The sequence below is a fragment of the Talpa europaea genome, assembly GCF_964194135.1.
Source record: "Talpa europaea genome assembly, chromosome: 14".
Lineage (NCBI taxonomy): Eukaryota > Metazoa > Chordata > Mammalia > Eulipotyphla > Talpidae > Talpa > Talpa europaea.
In genome coordinates, this window is record NC_140082.1 from 62,298,051 (window position 1) to 62,322,804 (window position 24,754).

General features: G+C 55.1%; 1 protein-coding gene across 2 annotated transcripts; it reads left to right on the top strand.

The window, feature by feature from the left end:
• Positions 1–478: 478 nt before the first annotated feature.
• COQ8A (coenzyme Q8A) lies at positions 479–23,076 on the top strand (the record flags this gene model as incomplete). Of its 2 annotated transcripts, none has more annotated exons than XM_084253504.1 (14): positions 479–655; positions 3,474–3,884; positions 4,166–4,232; positions 14,695–14,769; positions 17,946–18,068; positions 19,517–19,602; positions 19,706–19,846; positions 20,413–20,494; positions 20,607–20,700; positions 20,975–21,116; positions 21,368–21,475; positions 21,656–21,721; positions 21,993–22,079; positions 22,789–23,076. In XM_084253504.1, 14 exons carry the CDS (start codon positions 479–481, stop codon positions 23,074–23,076), a joined length of 1,947 nt encoding a protein of 648 aa, XP_084109630.1. The 2 variants fall into 2 exon arrangements, with proteins under 2 accessions (XP_084109630.1, XP_084109631.1); XM_084253505.1 differs by having other exon boundaries at positions 3,480–3,884.
• Positions 23,077–24,754: the final 1,678 nt, after the last annotated feature.

Here is a 24,754-nt window from a genome sequence, read left to right on the forward strand (position 1 = left end):
CTGAGGGCTTTGGGGTGGGCCCTGGGCCCTGTAGGGAACTGCTTTGGGAGTGGCTGGTCCCATCCCCCCTAAAATAAAGTCTTGGTTCAGAGGAAAGAGCACTGAGTTAAGAGTCAGTATGCCCAGATTCACGTCCTGGTTCTGCCACTTGGTAGCTGGAGACTGTGCGCCAGACATTTTGACCAGGGTGTTCCTAGGGTGGCCCTGCGGACTGGCTGAGGAAATGTGCGCCTCGTCTCCATGGAGTTTTTATCCTGCCCAGTACCCTGCAGTGTGGGGTCACCCAGAGTCCACCTGGGGGCCTGAACCCTTCTCTCTCCTTTCTGTCAGTTAGCCTGGGTTGGAAGGTGAAATTATTGGGAAGAGCAAATAGTCATCTTCTGCCCAGAGTCTGGGGTTAGTTGATCCATGTAAGTAACACCCATGTGGGGTATGGTGCTTCTCCCCTGACTTGGCCTCTCTCTTCCAGCCCTGAAGCATGGCTGCCATGTTGGGGGATGCCATCATGGTGGCCAAAGGCCTGGCCAAGCTGACCCAGGCCACCGTGGAAACCCACCTGCAGCACTTGGGCCTTGGCAGGGAGCTCTTTCTGGTGGCCAGGGCCCTGCAGTCCACGGCGGTGGAGCAGATCGGCATGGTCTGGGGGACAGTGCAGGTACGGTGACTGGTCTGGCACTGGGAGGGGCTGGATTGGGAGCTCTTAGTGAGACAGCGGGGCTTGGGGTCAGGGGTGGGGGTGGGAGAGTCCCCTGAGCGAGCCTGCTGCGTGAGACTCCAGTTGTGATAGGAAACTTCACAGGGCTAGACTGCTTGGCCCAAGGGGCCTAAAGAGGGGCCTTTTTAATTTTAGAAAATTAAAAATATTGCAAAGAAAAAAGTAGCATTTGCTTATATTCTGATAGGGAGCAGCTGAAAGGAACCTGTTATGCTTCCTTCACTGAAGCAAACAATTGTTTTTATAAGACCAAGCCTTTTTCTGTTTCTGATTTCTGTTAGTGTTTTTTTGTGGGTTTGGTTTTGGTAAAGAAGTGACGTAAGCTGCCCTGTGTGCAAACTGGGAGACACACATGTCTTTGCCTGACATACCTCAGCGGTGAGGTGTCATTATGGCCCTTGTATTCCCTGCCCAGCCGAGGCCATAGCCAGGGCCAGACCTTGTGTTTTTCCTTCATTTTGCTGAGGGTCTCTGGGTGCCCACCTGGGGCTCTGCTTCTTTCCAGGGTAGCAGCTGATCCGGTGCTGTTGAGGGCCTCCCACCTCTCTCATCTGCTGTCTTATATCTTGTGCTGCATTTCAGAAAGGCTCTGCATTTTACCATCAAGGGAAAGGTTTTAAGGAAAATGAGAGGCATTTGTCAACAGGGTTTGCGATACCAGGGCGCCCTCTGCTCTGCCTCTGCAAGCCCGAGGGGTGGGAGGTGTGTATGTTACCCCGCAGAGCCTGCCTTGCCTCCGCCCACTCTTCTTCCTCATCTGTTCCTCCTTCCTCATCGTTCCTGCTGTTACTCCTCAGTGGGTCTCAGTTTTGGGGCTTCCAGCCCTTACCCCCATCACTGCTCTGAAAGGATGAAGTGATGGTACAGTGCCTCTCTCACTTTGCACAGTGCTTGCAACTGCTAGAAATCTTCACACCAGTGATTTCCTGCAAGCTTCGCTGCTGTCCTGGTGGTGGGCTTGTGTAGGCTTTTGCTCCTGTTTCTCAGATGCGGAAATTGAGCCTTAGCAGTTGATGAGAGGCCTGTGATTGTTAAGTGATGAGACCAGAATTCTTTGTCCTTTTCCCATCCTTGCCTTTGCCCTCCCTCTGCTGAGGCTGGGCTGCGGCCTTGGCTACTTCATGTGGTGCCTTTTCAATGAGGAGCCATCACCTGCCTGTTGGTGTTTTGCCTGTAGAACACTCAGGAAGTCAGGCTGTCCAGCACACTTGGCCCCCTCATCCCCGGGTGGGGGGCCAGACCCTGGCAGACCTGGCCCCTCTTGAGAGGCCAGGGGACTCCTGTCCAATCTCCTGCCCTGCCCCTGAGTCTTTGCTAGGCCCAGTCCCAGGGGGGAGTGGCTGAGTGGGGCAGTGGCCTCCAGTGTGCTCCTGCTCTCACCCTAAACACTTAGCGTGTTGGTACCTCCCTTCCCTGTGAGGGGGCTGAGGGCCAGATCCTCCAGACACCTTCCTCCAGCAACTCATACTCACTGAGTCTGGTCTTACTGAGCCACTGACACCCCTTCATTGGCTGGGGCACCAACAGGCATATAAACAGGTCTTGGTAATGCAGGGCCAGGTGGCCATCAGGGGAGCTCTGGGGCAGAAAAGGGACCCCTGTTGTGGCCCTCAGAACCCTGCCCCACACGCCCTCACTGAGGATTGTCCTGGCCATCTTGAGAGGCTCCTAGTAAATCCAGACACAACTTACTCTGCTCCGAGAAAAGTGATGTCAGCAGCCAGTCGGGTGCGCCTTGACCTGGGAAACCTGCTATGCCACTGGCGTAGCTCTCTCCGCATCTGTCTCCCATTTATGAAATGAGGGTACCAACTAGTCTCCTTCCTTCCAGGGCAAGTCTTATCTCCTCAGACCCCACAATATCTTATAAAGCAGAGAGTCAGGGGCTTGGGTCTCCTGCTGTTTTGCAGAGCCCGCGGGCAGCGTCTGCCTGTCAGTCACTGCACACTGACTCCCTTGTCTGTGGGTTTGAGGACTCCAGGCCACTGACCTCCCTTCAGGAGTTGGTGCTGTTCTAATTATAACCTCACTGGCACTTTCCTGGCCCAGTCTGTGGCCCCGCATAACTGCGACCACGAGGAGCCCTACTTTCAGGTGTGGAAGTAGTAGAGGGGTTGGAACTCACGGTCACACCAGGGTTCAAAAGTAGGAAGAACTTGGGCCTGAAGGTCAGGTTTTAGAGACTGTTAGAAAGAAACCTGGTGCATCCCCCTCCTTGCCTGTCTGACCCCCAGCTCCCAGGGAGCCAGACTGGCCCTGGTTATGATAAGCCCGCGAGTGAGAGCCCCTTAAAGGAACATTCCAGGCTGACACGGGGTCTGCAGCGTGGCTCCGGCGCAGTGGCAGGGCAGTCCCCATATGTGCTGCTGTCCTTGCTGTTCTTGGTTATGCTTTTCCTTCTCAGCACTCCTCAGATTTTGCCCTGTTCACATTCCTCAGAACCCCAGAGGTTGCTCCTTATACCTGATTTAAGGTAAGAAGCTTGTCAGGTGCTGGTCACCTGCCCACTCTGCGGAGCACCCAGGTGCTAGTGATCATGTGGCCTGGCTACTTCACTTGGCAGAAGCAAGACTGAAATCTGGGGCTCCTGGCCCTGGGTGGGGAAGGTACTGCTCTTCTCCAGAACTGACCTCGGGCCACAGCAGCAGCAAGTTCACCCGGAGGGTCAGAGGTTGGGACTAGGTGTTGTGCAGAGGGGGGATACTGTGGACAGTGGCTCATTTCTTGCTCTTCTTATGGTGGCTTTTGTTCCCCGCAGGGTCAGGATAAGCATGAAGAACCTTACACTGAGGGCTTCAAGGATCCAGAAGCAGAGTTCCACTTCTCAAGCCCCGGGGCCCCGGGAGCCGCTGAAGATTTCTCTGCAACAGCCTCCTCTGACCAGTCCCCGCCTCCACCTGCGAATGTCACTGACAGCCAGGGCCCGGCTCCTACCTATGTTGCCAGTGGACCCTTCAGGGAAGCCGGGCTCCCGGGCCAGGCCACCTCTCCTCTGGGCAGGGTGAACAGGAGGCTCTTCATAGACCCCAGGGACCCCTTCTTGGTCACAGGCTTTCAGAGAAGATTCTTCCACCAGGACCAGTCTCCCATAGGGGGCCTGACGGCTGAGGACATTGAGAAGGCCCGGCAAACCAAGGCTCGCCCCGAGGGCAAGCCCCATAAGCAGATGGTATGTGCAGGAAGGGCCCCCTGGAATGGGGCTGGGGTTCCCACTCAAAGTGGTGCTGTCACTCTGTCACCCCCTCCCCCCCCGAAGTGGGGGACATTCTCCAGATGCTGTGATCTGGAGGTTTTAGGAATGTGAGGGCTATTCTTGATGGAGTGCGCTGCCAGGTGGAGCTGCTGTGTTTGGGGCAGAGGGGGATGTGGGTCCTGGCACGAATCCCTGCTGGTTGGTTGGTTGTGTCCTTGTTCCCTGATTCTCTGAGGTCTCTTTCTTTTCTCCTCCAGCTCAGTGAGCGGGCTCGGGAGCGGAAGGTGCCAGTTACGAGGATTGGGCGGCTGGCTAACTTTGGAGGTAAGGCACTGCCCCTGTGCCACCTCACCTGCCATCCTCAGTGAAGTGGGGGCCACTATGGGGTCCATGTGGAGGTAGAAGGGGGCGGGGATCCGGGGATATCCTGGGGACAGTGCTAGCTGTTCCTGGATGTTTTATAGCACAGCTGCTGCTCTGCTTTAGCTCACCGCTGGAGGTAGGGTGGTCCATGGTTTGCTTCTCAGGCTGCAACTGCTTGGGGCCGGAGGGGTGTCCTCAGCATCAGCTTTTTCTTCTTGCCCCAGTACCCCCTTCTGCTCAACCCCTGTGGAGGTCTCTGCAGGAGCGAGGCTGGGTAGGGCACAGAACTTCCTCAATTGGGGTTGTTTAGCTCCTGAACAATGTGGGGTTTTTTTGCCCCCCCCCCCACTTTAGCCACTCAGGGTGCCCATTTGCTGGCTTCCCACAGGTCTCTGTTGCATCAGTGGGATGATAAGGAGGGCCTGTGGCCCCAAGGGGCTGTGGTTTAAGGTCCATTTTGATATGCTGTAGAGTTGTGAGCTTTACTGTCCTTCCCTTTGGGAGTAGCCACTGTGTCCATTGCGCCTGAGCTCTTTTTGTCCATTTTTAAGGGTAATTTCATAGTGAAGGTTTATACTACTTGTATCTGCTTTTATGATGCTGAGTTGTCACACTTACTTCATACTTACTGACCAGTGTGTTCCTATTGAAAGTTCTCTGCCCTTTGCAGGGGTGTACTTTAAGGTGGAGCAAGTCAGAGTGCATTTTTTAAAGCTTGTCAGTCTCCTGTTGGTTCTCCAGACAGTACAGTTGGTGCAAGTAACAGTTTTTGGCAGTTGATTCACGCACCACCCTTGGGAATGTGGCTTTCCACGAGGCCGTATCATCAGCGGTCTGAGTGGTCCATGATGATGACAGTGCTCAGCTGTCACGAGCACACACTGCCATCCTCTGAGTCATTACTGCCTGCGCTTTGCTTGGCTTGGCTGGTGTGAGTCTTCACCTGCGCGTGCTGTCCGTCATACATGCTGCTGTCTTCCGTCTCTTGGAAACCCCGTCCTGTTCCATGATCTAGATCGGCGCTCTAGGACTGGACATTTGAGCAGGGCCTAGCAGCAATTGATGGCGTCTGGCTGCAGAACAGACTGGGTTAATTGGATAGAATTTTCTCAACTCTAAGTTTTCTTTCCTAATTATTTTCTCACAATTTGGCATCTGCTGCTACTTAGCATAATGTCATCTGAGTTTTGGTCCAAAATTACTGCTCCGTTTGCTTTAAAGGGTTAACATTTCAAGCAGTTCCTCATAGAACATCATAACTTCCTGGGGCATCAAATGAGAATCACTATTCTGGTGACCTTCCCTGGTCCCTACCCCCTGAAAATTGCCATGTTCCAGGTTTCACACAGTGACCTTCGGTTGGGTGACATTATTTCTTATGAATGTATTAGACAGAGGTTCTCTTCTCTTCTTACTCTGTAGTTTTTCTCTATAACCCTCTCTTCCCCTCCAGACTAGGCCTGCGCAGAGATGTGTTATAGAGGACTGTGAGTCTTAGCAGGGGCTAGAGTGGTAGAGGATCTGTTTGGGAAAAGTGGTCAGAATGAAGGTTGTGGTGGAAACTTAGAATTTGATGGAACAGTTTAAAGTGTTGGTGAAGGGCCTCCCTAGTGGCGCAAGGGGTTAAGACGCAACCTATGAAGCTATCTGCAGCCACTGCAGCACGAGTTCGATCCCTGGCCAGGGAGATACCCACATGGTGCAGCAGACCTCTCCTGTCTTGCCCGCTGCTCTCCTCAGCAGTGTATTTCACTCAGTCTGCCTGTTCTGTTCCCCACTCTGTCTCTGGTGAATCCTCTCACCCCCCCATGTCTCTGACCTGTACCCCAGTTCTTGTATGCATAAATAAATAAATCTTAGAAAAAAATAAAGTGCTGGTGAAATGGGCAAGAGTCAGGGCATTTTGGGTGGTGAGTTAGGAAGACAGACTGAAGTGGCAGGGGTTATATATAGGAAGGTATGTGGGCTAAAAAGGTAACTTCAATAAACCAGAAGTCAGGGCTCCCTGAGGGTAAGGGATATGGGCAGTCTCGGGGAGCCTGAGTTGGGATGAAGGGAAGCGCTCATCTGCTTGCACCAGCAGCAGAAGCCTCTGGAGCCCCCTGAGACAGCCGCCTGATGCCTGGAGCCACCCTCAGGGCTCTGTGTGCTGGCGATGTGCCCACACTGGGACTCAGAGCTACTCACGCTGTTACCCAAACAATTGGTGCTGCCATTTCAGGCTGGAGAGGGCAGCATGGGAGCAAAGCAGAGCCAGGTCTGGAAAGAACATGTTGTTCTGATCCTAGAGGTGCCACTTGGGCCTTCTGTCTCACTCACCCAGAGGTTTTCAAACTGGGGCTTACGACACTTTTGTGACTGTGAAATCAATTTAGTGGGTCAGGATCAATACTTAGAAAACAAATTATGTAGAATGGAATTGCAAAGAAAAAGATCAGACTTAATACCATAGGTCCTTAGAAAGTACACATTGTAAAAATATAAATACACTATTTACTCTTAGTCTCATTGTGAAATCTATGGCTCGCTGGTGGGTCATTGTAAACAGTTGAAGTAACGCTGTTCTACTTTGTTCACCTATAAGGCACTTCTAGACTTTCTTCCCTTCATGGGGTGAGATGTTTCTGAGATTGAGACAAACAGCTTTTGGGAATGAGGAGAGGGATCGCCCTGGGTCTCAGGGAGGAAGGGCTGCTGTTTGGAAGGCATCGCATTCCGCTGTGTGGAGGGAGAATGCAGGTCTTTCCAGGTTGGGTGACTCATTTTGGTGCCAAGGTGGGGGCAGGAGTCTTGAGTTTGGTTTGGCTGTGGGTATTTATGGTTATGATGCTGTGGACAGGGAGATTTCTGGACACCCTATCCTGTAAAGGATGGTGTGAAAGATCGGGACAGATACTGGATTTGGGGTCAGAATTGGGCACTAGGTCATTGTAATATCTGGGTTATAGTTTCAACCCTTGGTTGCTTGTGACCTAGGGCTCTATCTTGGTTTTCCCTTCTGTGACAGAGTGGTCTTGTTGTGCACTCCAAAGAGTATGTTCTGGTAAAATGTTTATGTTCACCTGAAAGGAATTCAGATCTTATTGTTTACAGTAATCTCCCTCTCCCCTGCACTCCCCTCCCCGCCCCCCCAATATGTCACTCATGTTGATCAGATCTTTGTTTATTCTCTCTTATATCAAGAGATTTGTTTTAAAGTCTTACGCCTGTGATTGCCGATTTACTCCCCCTTTCAGTTCTGTCAGTTCATGCTCTCATGTTTTGAAGCTCTGTTACAGATTTGGAATTCTTATCTCCTCCTGGGAATTGACTTCTTTATTACACTACCTGTCTTTATCTTTATGAAAATATGCATACTGCATTTCAGCTTTTTGTTGTTGTTGTTAATGTTTGCTTGGAATCTTTTTCTCCCACCCCCTGTTAACCTTCTATGTCCTATATATATATATATGTAAGGTGTATCTTTTTTAATCAGCATGTATTGTTGCTTTTTGTGTGTTAGGGACAGACTATCTAAGCCTTATAATGGGACTCTTTCATAAATACATTTGTATTTATTGGAATTGCTTATGTTTTGGGGTATAAGCTAGTATTTTAGTCCTCCTTTCTCTTTGACCCATCTGTTCTTTTTTCCCTCTCTCCTGTCTTGCCTTCTTTTAAAATATCAGAGATGACTTACACACATTTTATCTTTCTTGGCTTGTGTGTTATACGTTCCTGTTATTCTCTTAGTGATTACTCTGGTGGTTATTGTGTGCATTTTTATTTACTACAGTGGAATATAAATGTGTTTTGCTACGTCCCTAGTAATGCTATGACCTTGGAACACTTTAAATTCACATAGTCTCTTCTTTTTCGGGTGTGTGTTAATATGAACATGCATTTTATTTCAACATGACTTATGTGTGTATTGAATTATTAAGCTATATTAAATCACACAAAATATTGTTTCTTTGTATGGCCCATGTGAATTCAGGTTTACCCACATATTTACTCATTTTGTATTTCTCTACGTTTCTGTAATCATATTTGGTATAATTTTCCTTTTCTCTGAAAATCCCCTTCTCTATTTCTTACACTTTGCTAATCATTAATTCTGTATTTATTTGTGTGAAAATATCTTGTTTTAGATGGTATTTTGGCTGGCTATAATATTCTATTTCTGAAATTATTTCCTTTGGACACTGACCCTATAATTCCATTGTTTCTGCTGAAAACTTAGCTCTCCATTTTGTTGCTGATTCTTTGAAGGAAACGTGTTTTTTTGTCCTCTATTTTCTTTTTTAAGATCTCCATTTTGCTTTTGGTTTTAGTAGTTTGGCTGTGTTGTGCATGAACATGATTTGATTTGTATTTATCCTACGTGGGGTTTGCAGAACTTTCTGAATCTGTGACTTAATGTCTTTCGCCAGGTTTGGAAAATTCTGGTCATTGTTCAAATATTTCTTCTGCCCTATCATCTCTCCTCTCCTCGGGGACCCCCGTCACACATGTTAGACCCTCTACTTCTTGCTTATGTGTCTTCAATATGCTTTTCTCTATTTTGCATCTCTTTCCATGTATGCTTCAATTTTATAGGTTTAACAGGGATGGCAGATCATCTCCTCTGCCCCTTTGAAGTGAGGGAGAATTTGATGATCATAGAAATGAGACTTTAACAGATAAGGTAGGCACTGCTAGAACTTACCCAGAGGAAGTGTGTGTGCTTGGCCCAGGACTACGATCCAAGTGAGTAAGGCAGAGGAGAGGAGAGCACTTAGGGAAGAAGGAAGACAGAGAGGAAATAAAAAGTGAAGAAATAGGAAGAGATGAAGATGTTTAGATTCTGTGTGGAAAGGATTTTGAAATACATTATATGGAAACACATGCTAACATGAGAGGACATGTTGGGGGGCCAGGAAGGAAGAGTACAGGGACTGGACCCTTGGGAATCATATTATTTTTTATAGGTCCCATACAGTTAAGGGACTGTCATTTCTGAAAAGTAATTCACTGTAGAAGTTAGTTCATGAGACCCCGTCAGGTTACTTAAGAGCAGGGTATCATAAGAGTGTTTTCTCTTACATTAGACATTACATTAGACAACCTAACTGACAGCGTTGCTGACGGCTGTTGTTGCTTAATTTCCTCAAGATTCTTATACACGGGGATAGTGCTAATTTATCAGCAACATTATGCTCCTTCTTCCCTGTGCTTTTGTGTCCCCCACCTCAGTGGTAAAATTAAAAACAAACAAATAATTGGGCAAATAGGCGTAGTTTGGTTATTTATTTTGCCTCCTCTCACCCCCCACACCTCTGGCCTGTTCTTGTATGCATAAAGAAATAAATCTTAAAAAAAATTATTCTGCCAAGCACTAGTGTTTACACCAAAGACAGACAAAAACTACCATCAACTATTACCATCCTTTTATTTCTAGCACACTGGGCTTCTAGACCGTTGGGGGCATTCATATCTCTCTTTTTTAAAGGACATGCTAACAATGCAGAAATACAAAGGATGGTGAATTGAAGAATAATTTTGGACACTGAGCAAGACCTGCTGTGGCTTCTGGGTCCTGCAGAGCCATCCTCGGTGGTGGTTCCATGGGGCCGCCTGGCAGCAGTCAAGGCAGCAGCACTCAGTGCCCCACCTCCTCTCGTAGCACCCCTTTGTCGACTTTTGTGAAGCCAGGCTTCCCTCCTGTCCCCTTGACATGTGTTGTTTGGGCACCTCATTTTTGTTGAGATGGTGGAGATCCAAGGTCCTGGGTCTCACAGGGGCTCCATGCACTGTCACCTTTGCTCTGGCCTCCCCTTCTTGGGGTGGCACACAGTGACGCCAGCTTGGCCACTTGGTCTCCTGAGTGTTTATGCCATACATCCTTTTTTTTCCCGTAGAAGCTCGTGGTTCTCTGGCGTTGAGGCAGCAAGACAGATGTGCTGCAGGTCACGCCATTGGCAATGGTGGGAACACAGCTCCTGTTTTTACAGGAGCACACTTTAGAGAACTTTTATGGCAGTTTTGTGTACTTAGAAGCTCTGTGCAGGAGACTGGGCAGTTATTACCATCTCCAGTTATAGATCAGGAAGCTGAGCCCCAGTTGTCCAGGGCCAGGGGCCTGTAACCAGTGCCTCCCCCTGCCACCCGCAGAGGCGCCACACTGGTCCAGTTCTGGGCATGGGGACGCTGCAGGGGAATTCCTCACCACTTTTCCTCGTCCTGTGCTCTGGGCTGCATGTCCAGTCCCCGGGTCCCCTCCCAGGCTGGGGTTGGTGGAGGACACAGGTGGAGAGAGAAGGAGCACTGAATGACTAAGGATTCAAGAATAGCTTGAGGCAAAGGTTAGTATCCTGGCCCCCAAAACTTTTCTGAATAGACTTTATTTTCTTACCGAATTGGAAAGATTGTTAGATTTTTAAATAAGAGCCAAGGCTTAGAACGGTGCCTGCCACCTAGTGCTGTGTGGGCGAGAGTGTCGTTTTATCCTTAGAGAGCTCTTTGCCCCTTGCTGCTGCAGGGAGACTCCCTGGAGCCTTGCTCGTAAACATGCCTGGGGGTTCTGGCAGGTGAAGCCAGAGGCACAATGGACTTTGACTTACTTCTCCCTGCTCATTGGAACCTTTCCCCAAGCCTCCCTACCAGAGGTCTGTTTGTTGGAACATGTTTCGTTGTTCCCTTTTGGTAACCTCTGTGCCTGACTGGGCAGAAGTCCAGTGGCTCCTCGAGGGACACCCTCATTTGGTCCTGATGACTTCCAGGTCTGCCAGGGAGTAAGGGGCCAAGCGGGGCTTGCAAAGCCACAGGAACAGGCCCATAGCCCTGGACAGGAGGTCTGTGTGCTCCTTATTTGGGGAGAACGCTGCTCCCCAGCATTAACCCTTCATCTCTTGACTGATAACCGCTTGTGAGAGAAATGTGAGGAACTTTCTTAGAAGGGGCTGGTGCTGCCTTGGCAGGCTGGGATGGAGGTTGGACTGCCTCGTGATTTTGGGTCACAGAACCAGTTCTGTGGCTACTTTTCCTCCAGTGCTTGCTGGTAGGCGTGCAGGCCAAGCTGGGCCTGAGGGTGGATCAAAACACAGAGAGGCACACTGTCCTGGGGGCTTTGGGGTCTGAGGCAGAAGGGCCATGGCTGACACATGGGATGTAAGTGAGCATGGGCTTGGGGTGTCCTCACCAGGGCATGGGGAATTGAAGCAGACGTGCCCGTCATCCAGGAGTTGCCTTCAGGCACCACCAGTTCTGGGAGAAGGAAGAGCCCCCTGGCCCTGTCCTTCCCTCTCAGTGAGGTTCTTAGAATCATTTTAAACTTGCCCAGGGTGGGGGTGGTGGGAGAGCCTGTTTATCTTGGTTCACTGGAGCAGGAGCTCCTGAGGCCAAGGTCGGGGCTGGCGGGCTGGCAGGGCTGGCAGGGGCTGCTTTCACCACCTGCCTACAGTGGGGAGCTGTCAGTTAGCAGCACTTTGGGCCTGGCACTGGGCTGGCCCTGAGGGAGCTCATAGGCCACAGAAAGAACCTGAGGTCTTCTTTGTGGAATGTTCTTTTGGTGATTTATTAAATGACAGATTGCTGCCCTTGGGGAGCTTTGGCTTGGTCTGGTCAGCCTAGAAGTGGCCAGAGCATCTGAGGGAGGCCTTAGAAGAGAAGCTGGGGGTACCACTGTCTACAGAGGCAATGACCAGTCCAGGTAACCTTGGATACTCTCTGCCGCTATGGCAAGTCTGTCTTTGGACTCGATGTAGGTAAAGCAAAATCTAAATGCAGAATGACTTAGGTGAAGGTCACTACATTATTTTTTTTAAAGATTTATTTATTTATACATACATACATACATACATATACATACATACAAGTGCGGAATGGTGAGAGAATTCACCAGAGCAGCGGGCACAGCAGGAGAGGCCTGCGCGCCATGTGGGACCCTTGCTGGTGGCCGGGGATCGAACCGGCGCTGCACAGTCTATGGGCAGCTTCGTAGCCCCGCGCTCAACCACTGCACCACCCGGGGAGGCCCAAAGGTCACTACGTTTTGAAGATTATCACTTATATTGCTAAGTCACATGGTGTGCTGGGTAGGATGGGGTGGGCAGACCGAGAAGAATTAATGTTTAATCAAAGACTCTGCTCCCAACTCTACCCAGTGCCCTCCAGAGCCGGGCGGCGGGTTGTCAAAGAGAAAACATGGCCCTGGCCCCTCTGGCCCGTACCCCAACATGTCCTTGATGGGTCCTGGGGTTACATCTGAGGGCCATTTCCACATGACTGTGGCTTCTTCCTGAGCTTTCTCTGCCCGTGTGCTGTCTCGTCTGTGGCCACCGGCCTCGAGGGGCTCTGCACGCGTGTAGTGCGGCGGGTCCAGAGATGCGCTGCGTGTCAGATACACAGGACTGAAGACTTAGCATGAGAAAAAGTACAGTATTCCTAACAATGTTTATATTGAGTATTTGATGAAATGGTAATATTTTGGGTATGTTGGGTTAAATATGTTAGAATGTGCTTTTTGCCCTTTTTAAATATGGCTACTTGAAAATTGAAAATTGTATGCGTGGTGGCCATTGTGTTTCTTATTGGCAGCTCTGGTGTAATCATGTTGGGTAGGGGCGGTGATAACACACTTTTGGTGATTCACCTTGTTCCCGCCCTGCTGGGGGGTCCTTGCTCTTGCTGTGGTTTGCTCCCCGCAGCCACCTGCGAGGCAGGGCTGCTGTTCAACCTGCTGAAGCGTAGCCTGTACTGTTGCCTGGTGGGGAAAATGTGTCACAAAAACATTTGTTAAAACTTGGTGAGGGCCTCCCTGGTGCTGCAAGGGGTTAAGTCTCAGCACTATGAAGCTGTCTGCAGCCACTGCAGCACGAGTTCCATCCCCGGCCAGGGAGCTCCCCACATGGAGCATCTTGCCCCGCTGCTCCCCTCCGCAGTGTACTTTGGTCAGTCTGCCTGTTCTGTTCCCCACTCTGGCTCTGGTGAATCCTCTCGCTCCCCGCATCTCTGGCCTGTACCCCAGCTCTCGTATGCATAAATAAATAAATCTTTAAAAAAGTAAAGCTAGGTTATCTTTTGATTTGAACATTTATTTCTCATTAATTACTTTTCCATTACACTCAGTGATACTTGCATAAAAGTAATACATAAATTTTGTAGAAAAATCGGAAAATGTAGAATCGTAAGCAGGTTTCCACGCCTGGTGTAGGGCCTGCTGCTGCCCCGCCGGCCTCTTGGCCCCAAGGGCTAGTGCGCTGCGGCTGCTAATCCTAGGGCATCTTTGGTGTCTGCCTGGGGGCTGCTGTCCCTTGGGCAGTGGCGGGCGTGCCCGTGCACACGCCTTGCTCTGCTGGCGTGTGAAGCTAGAATGGTGTTGGAGGTGGAGGAAATCAGTCCTGACGCAACATCTTGGGCTTTTTTCGTGGCCTCAGTGGCACCAGCTGGACAGTTGGGATCATCCTATTCTGACATCTGGACAAATGAGGTGTTAATGAACTTTGATTTAGAAGATTGCAAATGGGGAGGAAGGTCTGGTACCCCGTGTCCTCAGACACTCAAGGTGGGGAGGGTGGGGACCTTCCATGCTGAGTGGGGGCTGCAGCCTGAACACCTGTGGGTCCCCAGGGCTTGCATTGGGCACATCTACCTTGTGCTTTTGCAAATGTTCCAGCCCCACTGGTGACAGCTTTAATTAAGCTTGTGCTGCCTTTCCTTCCAGTTTAGTGAGTTAAGCGAGTGATTCTAGATGATGGGAGGCTCCTTCACGTAGATTGATGCATGTGGCTGCGTTCCAAGGAGGGTGCCCCTTTGTTCTCAGGATGTCCATGACCTAGACCCTTGCTGGTCCATTTTCCCCCTTGTGCTCGGTCCTCCCAATGTGTATCCCAGTTGGTGGTGATTCTGGGGTGTGCAGACTAGCAAAGGTGATGGAGGGCTCGGGGACAGATGGAGTTGTTGTTGTTGTTTTTAAAGATTTATTTATTCATTTACACAAGAACCAGGGTGCAGGCAGATGTGTGGGAGGGTGAGAGGATTCACCAGAGACAGAGCGGGGAACAGAACAGGCAGACTGATGAAATACACTGCTGAGGGGAGCAGCGGGTGTGGCAGGAGAGGTCTGCTGCGCCATGTGGGACCCTCGCCGGCCGGCCGGGATCAAACCGGCACTGCAGAGGCTGTGGACAGCTTCACAGTGCGGCACTCAACTGCCTGCGCCACCGGAGGAGGCCCCAGATGGAGTTGTTTTTATAGAAAGCACTGACCTTGGGTCAGCTCTCTGAAAACAGCAACTGTGCATCTCCTACCCCCACCTCCCCTTCAGATGTCTGGTGTGTCCTTGCGGTTCCTCAGTGAGCTGAGGGGGGACACATGTGGGGCTGCTCTGAGCCTCGGGGTGGAGGGGTAGTGGGCAGGCCCCACCCCCACATGGATGCCCAGTACCCTCTCTTCTTCCTTGCAGGTCTGGCCGTGGGTCTGGGCTTTGGGGCACTGGCTGAAGTCGCCAAGAAGAGCCTCCGCCCTGAGAACTCCACAGGTGAGCTGGACCCTTGGCAGCTGGAGTGGCAGTGGGCCCTGCGAGCTTGGCCTGTCAGCCCCCCACACCCAGTGTTCCCAGACTGTTGGCCTCCAGGCACACCGGTCACCTTGCATTTGCTAAAGGTCCACTGAGGTAGACTGAGGCCCAAGGTCCATTCCGCTCCCTTCCTCACCCTGACCTTCTTGGCTCTTCTGGCACTGGCCCTGCTCCTGATCTTTGGAGCCATTGGGACCTCAAGGCTCCCCACTCAGCTGTGGGTGAGGGTGTGAGTGCCAGACTCCCGTGAAGCCCTCCGTCCCCTCTTCAGTCCTCTCTTTTCCCGCTGCCTCTGCCCCTGCCCTTCCAGGGTCTCTCTTGCAGAGTCAGGTGAGAACAACCCCCTGAGTCCAGGTGACCCGGTGTGGGGGGCACTCTGGAGAATGCTCTGCAGACTGGTCGCTCCCCAGCCTGCACTGCTCATGATGCTGTGCTGATGGGCTGTGGGGAGTTGCCAGAGGTTCTACCATCCTCCCACCTGCACCCCCTCCTAGGGGATAGACTAGGTGGTTATGGGGGGACTTCCCTTTAGTGGGGACCTGGGGGCTGTGGAGAGCAACACTGACATAGTCTGCTTGGTGGATTTCTCAAAATGTATTTGGAATGCTGAGCTGGTTTTCCTTGCCCCTGACCCATCCAGCAGCTCATTCCCTGTTTCACACCTCCTCCCTTCTGTGGGGGCTGAGTGGCTCCCACTGGCTGGCTGTCCTGCAGTGCCTGAAGCCCTGGCTGCCAGCCTGTGACCTGGCTCCCTGGTCGCTCTGAAAGGGCCAGGACAGTCCTTGTTCTCTGGCTCCTGTGGACCAGAGACCTCCCAGAGAGGCGGCACAGGCCTGTCCCCATGGACCCCTGAACACAGGGGCATGTCCTCAGAATGGGCCGCAGGACAGAGGATTGAGCGGGGTATTTTTAGCACTGATGCCGGAATGCTTTGGGAAATGAGATCTGGGTTTCTGAGCAAAGGGAAGCCAGCCCCTCCCTGGCACAGTCCCTCCCAACCCCCTGCCCCGCCACAAAGCTGGCTGCTTTCTGCCCCTTCTCGTCCAAGCAGGGAAGAGGCTACACTGCCTTCAAGGTTACAGCAGTTGTCCTTTGTCGGGAAGAGCGGTGACCCTGGGCTGGGGTCAGGGGCCCAGGAACCATCAGCCTGAGAGCAGGCTCTGGGGTCCTGGGGCCCTGGGGCCTCGACTCCCACCTACTTGTCCAGCTCTCCCAGGAGGGCCTCCCAGTGGGACATGCCCACCATGCCCCTGGGCTCATTCTCAGAAGCAGCCATGCCTAGGCAGGGAGGGGACCTCTGCGTGGACCTGCTGGCAGTGGGGAGGGGCTGCTGGGTATTGTCCCCAAACCCCGGGAGCAATGCAGTCAGCACAGGCGTGTTCCATGTGTGCCTGGGAGAGCAAATGCTCCCTCTCCTGCCTGGAGCAGCGGCTTCTCCTGCTTCCCTGCCTCTGCCACCTTTCCTTTAGGCACTCAGGCCCAGGGCCCTCCCCCCCAGGGGTTCCAGGACTGAGCTGTGAAAGCCTCTTCTGCAGTCCAAGGTGAAGGGTCACCTGGAACCCTTCCTGGTCCCGCTGTCCTGGCCTGCCCTGACCCTCCCCACCGCCAGCAGGCCCACACGGAGGTCCCCTCCCTGCCTAGGCATGGCTGCTTCTGAGAATGACCTGGGGGAGCAGGGGAGGCCCCTGGGCCGCACGGCCTCTTCCTGCAGAGTTAAAGTCTCTCACCCTCTCACAGCCCGACCCACCTGCTGGCTGGGACCCAGGAGTGACCCCTTTCCAGTCTCTGTCCTGAGATGCTGGCAGATTTGCCTGTCTGCCCTGAGGCCTCCCTTCTGCCAATGCCACGTCCCCGGGGCCTTTAGTTCTTACGGTCACACTATTCCTGCTGCCCTGGTCTGGCAGAGGCCAAGCCAGACACAGCCCCTGGGCACGGTCAGGGGCACCTGGCCACCTCTCCTGGGGAAGCCCTGGAGGTGCTTCTGACCTGATGGGGTTCACAGGACAGAGGGCAGCGGGCACTGTGTCACTGGGCTGGAGGCCCAGGGAAGGGGCGGGAGGAGTCAAGGCAGGTAGAGGGAGCGCTGGAGCGGGCCAGGGAGCCCCAGAAGCCTGCGGAGTTCTTTCCCCACACCAGGCCAGACTGTGCTGAGGTTGGGAGGTGGGGCGTGGAGCCAGATAGGGGCCTGTCACCCCTTTCCCATTGCCCCCTCCCTACCTGCTGTTGGCAGCAGGACTTTTGGGGCTCCCTGCATTCCCTCCGAGTCATCGCCCTGCCCCCTGCTACCCCCAAGTGTGCTTGGCAAAGGGATCTGTACCCCTGAGGTCAGGTGCCAGCTGCCTGCAAAGGCCTCCGTGGGCAGCGGGGCGAGGGAGGTGCCGGCTGGCCCACGTGCTGTCCCTGGCCCTGCGCTCCTCTCGGGACGGCGCTGTCGCCGCAGCCTCCTGGCCGTGGTAAATGTGCAGTGACTCTCAGGGTGCTGATGGCCTTTGTCCAGTACACTGGGGGGAGGCCGATGGCTGGGCAGACCTTACCTGGGGCGCTGCAACTGGACCCCTCCAGGCCCCTCCCGATTGCCCGCCTCCTGCCTCCAGCTCAGCGTGCCTTCCTGCCGTGGCCTCTCCCGGCCCCAGGGACAGTAGAGGGCGAGGCCCCACGCAAGCGTGTGCACGTGAGCACTGGGGGTGCTGGAGCCGGGGAGACACAGTGTCAGGGATGTGGGCAGGGCCCTAGCGAGACCTTGGCTGGTTTCATAGACACACGGGGGAAGCAGACAGGGCCGAGCGCTGTGTCAGACTCTGTGCCGGGTTTTTCACAGCACACTTGAACCCCCCCACTCCCTGCCCCGTCACCCCCACCGATGTTCTGTATGGGCCTGTTTTCGCTGGAGAGGATGCAGAGCCGGCTCGCGCTTTGCCTGAGGCACACGCTGGTGGTCGTGCATGGGTTTGCACTTAGGCTCCCCAGCCAGGCGGAGAGGACGGAGGGCGCCCCCAGAGTCCCCTCGGGCCAGCGCTTTCTGGGGTCCACGAAGATCTCCTGCCAGGCCTCTTCTCTCGCCCCTGGACCCATCCCTGAGGCAGTGGGGTGGGGTGAGACCTCAGACACCCTGAGGGTGACCTCGCTCCCATCTGCAGGGAAGAAGGCCCTGCTGGATTCCAGCCCCTTCCTGTCCGAGGCGAACGCGGAGCGCATCGTGAGCACACTGTGCAAGGTGCGCGGGGCAGCGCTCAAACTGGGCCAGATGCTGAGCATCCAGGGTGAGTGGGGCGGGTGGCGCCCCTGGGCCCCTGCCAGGCAGGGACTGCGGGGAGGGGGCAGCTGCCAGAGCATGGGGAGGGGAGGTTTTCTGGAGGGTTTCTGTCCACGGGCTCCTCATGCTTGAATCCTGGCTGCGCGCGGTCTGGGGTGTTTCAAAATCGTTTCTGAAATAGAAACCCACAGTGGGTTTTTTGTGTTTTTTTGGGGGGGTGGTATTTTAAGCCATCCACCTCTGGATGAAGCCAGAGGTGGTTCTGGCTTCTCAAGGTTGGCAGGAGTCCTGCTGCTCCTCCCACCCAACATGGTGAGAGGGTGCTGGTGGGGAGCTCACAGGCCTGCCCTGTGTGGCCCTGTGGGCAGGGGGTGGGGGCCCCATGGAGGGGAGGCAGTGGCTGAGGAGGAGGCTGGCTCAGTGTGGCCCCAAGAGCAGAGCTGGGTTTTGGGGAGCCTCAAGGCTTCCCATAGTGCCCCCAGAGAGCACAGTGAGAGCGTTTCCCACAGGCAGTCGGGGCAGTGGTGGAGGGGGGGGCCGCTGACCTGCCCAGTATGAGAAGGGGCAGCACTCAGGGCTGGGGGTGCAGGCGTGTTGGCACTGCGGCCGGCAGGCCCTCTGACAGGTGGGCTGCGTGTGTCTGAGGTCCTTTGATGCTCAGACCCTCGACACCAGGACCTCCACGTCCAGGGACCTGTCTTAAAGGGGTGCCGGGAGCACGCGCGTGCTTAGCAGCCTCTCCCGGGCCCTCGCGGTGGAGGTGCTCAGAGCAGGGAGCACCCAGCGGGGATTCTGGGTGGCACGTCCAGCGCCCTCTAACCACGCCACTTCGCGATTCTACCACGTAGAGTGCTCCCCGGAGACTCTGTGAGGAAAAGTTTCCACCCAGGAGGACTGCAGTTATGAAAAATCCATAGAAGAAAGTTAGAAAAAAATAGCGTCTATGGCTAGATGACGGCTGCTTTCAACACTGTACTCTACCTTACTTCCTAACGTTTTCTTTTTTATAATCCTATGAAGCTATCCCTATTATTTCTAAGAAATCCACCTCCTTGGGCCACCCTGATCTGAGAGCCATGCACACACGCCCCCCGAGGAGCAGACCCTCCGCCCGGGGCTCTTGGCGGGACCCAGCATGACGGCGGGTGGGGTGTGCGTCGACGGCCTTGGCCTGCACGTATCCAGGTCAGCGACCTTGTGTCCTCTCTGGACCCTGTCCCCAGCGCGAGGGGCCTCTGTGCCAGGTGGGAAAATGCCCCTGTTCTCGGAGGACTCCAGCTGTGCTGGCTGGGCCTGGGCCTTGTCCCTGAGCCTCGGGTTGCAGCGTGTGGAAGGCAGAGCAGCATCTCGCCGCCCTCCCAGGAGCGGCTCTGCGGCCGGTGATTGTTGTGGCTGTTCCCTTCTTGGGGGGCTCCCTCCCCTAAGGGGTTAGCCCTCTGCTCTCCTGCCTTCCAGATGACGCTTTCATCAACCCCCACCTGGCCAAGATCTTCGAGCGGGTGAGGCAGAGCGCAGACTTCATGCCGCTGAAACAGATGACGGTGAGGCGGGCAGCGCCCTCCTGGCCCCGCAGATTGGGGGTTGGGTGGCGCCTGCGCAGGGGCCAGGCTGTGCTCACAGCCCCTCCCTGGCTTCTCCTTCCAGAAAACTCTCAACAACGACCTGGGCCCCAACTGGAGGGACAAGCTGGAGTACTTTGAGGAGCGGCCGTTTGCTGCAGCCTCCATCGGGCAGGTGCACTTGGCCCGCATGAAGGGCGGCCGCGAGGTGGCCATGAAGATTCAGGTAGGCGCCTGCGTGCGGCTCCACGGTGGGCTGCAGAGGGCAGGGCCAGGCCCTGTGGGGTGGGCAGGTCGCCGGGGGCAGGGCCCACGCCTGCGTTCCGGAGCCTCCGTCAGCTGTGGGCGCTGGAGAGTTCGGTGAGTCCTTACTCACCTCCTGGCTTCCTGGAAGCTGCAGCTTTCAGTGGCCCGACGGTAGTGAAGGCAAGTGAAGGCAGGGTCTCAATAGCACGGTTTGTTCAACGTTGGTTGGGGTTTTTTCTCGTTATGAGGAACAGGCATTATTTGAGGCCCTGCTGTCTGTGCTGAGGGACAAGGGAGGTGCAGCAGCCTCCCCACAAGCTTGCTTTGGGTGGTCCAGGGACGGGCGAGAGTGCTTGTTGTGAGGGATGTGGGCCCTGAGTGGGGCAGCTGGGCGTGGGGTTGGGGGAGGTGGACGGTGGAGAAAGCGGTCTTGGCACTGACTCTCTTAAGGAGCCGGGTCTGGGAAGCTGATGGGTGGTGGGGAGCAGGGGCCCCTATAAGGGTCCTGCCTTGTATGCCCGGGATGCCCCCTGTCGCCCCCTGCAGTACCCTGGTGTGGCCCAGAGCATCAGCAGTGATGTCAACAACCTCATGGCCGTGCTGAACATGAGCAACGTGCTCCCGGAAGGTCTGAGCAGGCTGCTGGTCACGGGCAGGCATTTGGGACGGGCCCCGGGGACCCAAGGGAGGCCTCCCTGTGGAAGCCCTGGCCCACCCTCATGCCCTCCTCCCTGGCCCAGGCCTGTTCCCCGAGCATCTGATCGATGTGCTGAGGCGGGAGCTGGCCCTGGAGTGCGACTACCAGCGAGAGGCCGCCTGTGCCCGCAAGTTCAGGTGCCGCTCTGCGCTGGCCCGAGGCTGGGCAGCTGGGCACCGGCCCGTTGCCTGTCCTTCTCAGCAGGGGGATGGAGGGTTCTCTGGGCTGCCCGTGTGTGTGTGTGTGTGTGTGTGTGTGTGTGTGTCCCTCTGACTGAGAGGCTTATGGCTGTGGTTGGCTTGGGGCGGTGGCCACATCCTGTCCAGTGCCCGGTAGACTGTCCCTTTGCCCTGCGTCGTTCCCAAGGTGGGGGTGGGGTCTGTACTGGGTGTGACCTCCCACCTCTGCCAGGGAGCTGCTGAAGGACCACCCCTTCTTCTATGTGCCTGAGATCGTGGATGAGCTCTGCAGCCCCCATGTGCTGACCACAGAGCTGATTTCGGGCTTCCCCCTGGACCAGGCGGAGGACCTGAGCCAGGAGATCCGCAATGAGGTGTGTCTGGCAGGCCTGGAGACGCTGCCTGTGAGGTGGTTCTGGCACTGGGGCCAGCGGGGAGGAAGGGCACGAGAGGGCGGCTCCGCGTCCCACCAGATGGCTCCCTAGGAATTGACAAGCATCCTCTGGGTGCGTGGCGGGGGCGCGGGGGAAGATGAAGAGAACAGGGGTCCGTCTTCCCTGGCCCCAGACTCACACCAGGTGCCTGGCACTGCTGTGACTGCCCCACCCCCGCCTGCCCACCCCAGATCTGCTACAACATCCTGGTCCTGTGCCTGCGGGAGCTGTTCGAGTTCCACTTCATGCAGACGGACCCCAACTGGTCCAACTTCTTTTATGACCCTCAGCTGCACAAGGTGAGCCCTGGGGAGGCGGCACGCAGTGTGTGCCGAGAGCTTTGTTGGAGAAGGTTGGTGAAGCCCCGTAGGTGGGTTCTGAGATCTGGGGGTCCCCACCCCTGTTGTGCCCTCCTTCCTGCCCCCTGTTCTCACCAAGGACCCCCAGCGCTGACCGCCCCTGGTATTGCCCATTCCCAGGTGGCTCTTCTGGACTTCGGGGCGTCTCGGGAGTTTGACAGATCATTCACCGACCTGTACATTCAGGTAGGGGCAAGGGGCGGCCTGGCCTCGGCCATGCTTTCCTGCGCCTGGAGGGGAGGGAGGCTGATCAGGCTCGTGACCTCATGTGCCTGCCTGTCCTCAGCGTCGGGGCCAGTCAGGCCACCACCGTCCGGCGCCCAGCGCTGGTGGCCCGAGGGAGAGGAGGGCAGGATGGGAGTGGGGCTGGTTGGCAGTGGCAGTGGGCAGGGAAGGGGCAGGTGCTGGCGCCCAGGCCCTCAGTGCCTTTGCGGGTATCCTCCTGTGCCTCCGTCAGATCATCAGGGCCGCTGCGGACAGGGACAGGGAAGCAGTGCTGAAGAAATCCATAGAGATGAAGTTCCTCACTGGCTACGAGGTCAAGGTGAGCACCCCTGGACGCTGGGGCTCCCCAGGGCTGGCAGATGCAGGCACAGTCCGGGGGGGCCAGCGTCCCTGCTTGTGGGGCCGGTGCCTGTGGACTGCTTTTCCCTTTGAAATCTTCCCCGTGGCGCCCCGGTTTATAACTGGATGAACTCAGGTCGTGGAGGCCGGAGGTTCCCAGAACACCAGGGCTGGGGGGCAGAGGGTTGGGCCTGGTGGTGAATGAGGCCTGTCTGGCTGCTGAGATGTGTCACTGGACTGGACTGGACTGGCGCTTTGGCGAGGGAGGTGGTGGGCAGACCCCAGCTCTCACTTCTCTGGCCTTCGTGGGGGAAGGGTGGGGAACACCCGAGAGCTCTCCTGACCCCCAGAAGCCTCAGAAAGGTCCTCCGCTAGGATCATTAGCTTCTCCGCTGCCTCAGACTGCTGACCCAAGTGTTCCTCAAGACTGAATGTGAGCCGCCCTCAGGCAGGGTTCACACTGGGTTCTGCCACAGGCCCCCACCCCTTTTGTCTCCGGAGCTGAGTTCACTGTCAGTGCTGCTTTCCTGACCCCTCCTGGTTTGCGTTTACGCGCCACTTCCCCCTCTCTGAGTTGAAGATGCCGCCTGGCCCTGTCCTGCCTTTCAAATCAGAGCTCAGGGCCGGCTGTGGGCCGAACCCCAGGCTGTGGGTGCTCTCGAATCTTGTCACCTTTCCCCTGCCTCCAGGCCATGGAGGACGCCCACTTGGATGCCATCCTCATCCTGGGCGAGGCCTTTGCCTCCGAGGAGCCCTTTGACTTCGGCACCCAGAGCACCACCGAGAAGATCCACAACCTGATCCCCATCATGCTGAAGCACCGCCTCATCCCTCCTCCCGAGGAGACCTACTCCCTGCACAGGAAGATGGGGGGCTCCTTCCTCATCTGCTCCAAGCTGAAGGCCCGGTTCCCCTGTAAAGCCATGTTCGAGGAGGCCTATAGCAACTACTGCCGCAGGCAGGCGGAGCAGCAGTAGCCTGGGCTTCGCCGCGGAAACCTCCCTCCGCAGACGCAAGCTCCTGGAGGTGGGCCCAGAGGCGCCTGCTGAACTCCTTCACCGCTGGAGGGTGGCTGCTGGAGGTCAGGGGAGGCTGCTGGGCCCCACTGCCAGGCGCGTACTGGGTGTTTATTGCTGGATGGGTGTGGGCTGAGAAGGCCGGGAATGGAAAGGACACCCAGCCACTTTGTCATGATCTGCTGCTTCAGTAATAGGGTTTCTTCCCCTAATGTGAACGTTGACTTTACCAAAAGATGAGCTAGACACTTGGAAAACCCGCCACCAAAGAAACAAAAACAAAAACAAACCCAAAAAAACCCAACAGAGCTTTTTTTGGACTTTATTGACGATGTTGTAGAAGACGTGTGTGTGTGTGTGTGTGTGTGTTTCTAGAATGAGATTTGCGGTTTCTGCCCTTTTCCTTTCCAGCCTGTGGTCTGGAACTGGGAGAAGTGCTGCTCCGAGCAGAGCCAACAAGTACTATTGAACCAGGTGAAGCTTTTTTGACAAATGGAAGGTTCCAGAGAACTGCCGCATGCCATGGGCAGGTCAGGAGCAGAAATGGAGAAAGCCAGGCGGCTCTCCTCGCTGCAAGGTGTGTGTGAGCGGCCTTCCCGCTCCAGGCTCAGGCCTTTGTGGAGGGAGAGGAATGGGCAGGTAGTTAGCTCTGTTAATTTTTGTACAATTCTTGTAATTGTCTGATTTATTTGTTAAATTAAAAACCAACCAACCAACCTCCCGGCATTGCAGTGTTCATTCTCCCGCTTGTAAAGGGCGGTCAGGTCACGTCCACGTCCGGCCTCCACACGCTGCTGAAGCTGCTGCGCCTGTTCCCGGCACGAGGCTCGAGGCTTTTGGCGCCAAACCTGGGAGACTCAGGCATATTTGTCGTCCGAGGGGGGCGGGGGAGCGACAGGGCAAGAGGGGACAACCGCGTGTCACCTGGGGTGCACCCAGGGCCACGTGCCCATGTGGGAAATCCACAGCTGCTCAGGAAGCCGCAAGGAGACAGACCAGTGTAACGCCTGGCAGCACAGTGGGTGCCCGGCCAGTGAGGCACTTCTTGAAATGGGGCTTTTCCTGGAGTGAACTTGATTCCTAGGGGGGACCCTTCTAGCCTGCGAGCCTGGGAAAGTGAGCGGGCAGTGCCTCTGGCAGACTGAGGGCTCCAAAATAGGTTCTCATAGTTTTTTAGGGGTTGCCAAAATCTGTAAGATTTTAGGACTAACAGGAACAGACCTGCCGGAAGTTGCGACGGAGGGAGAGGTCGGGGGGGGGCCTCCAGGAGAGGCGCTGGGACCTCTGAGGCCCAGCATCCACTCTCCCTTGTCAGCTTTTGTGGCCCTTACACAGGCTGTAGTCACGTGTGACTCGACACATTGTGTCCTGTGGTTACGGACGCCCCTCAGTGGACATTTCACAGATGAGGCAGATCAGGGTAAGTGGCCGGCCTGGCGCCGTGCACATTAGAACCAGGCCGTGGACAGAGGCCTCTGTCCCATGGTCCATCGCTTCAGCCTAACTCAAGGGCTGGCAAACCACGGTCCGTGGGCCCACCCTGCCGCTGTCGCTGCAGCTGTAGATGAGATCCACGACCAGTCATTTATGTGTCCTCCAAGGTGGTGCCGAGCTACAGGGCAGACTCGAGTAGCTGCAA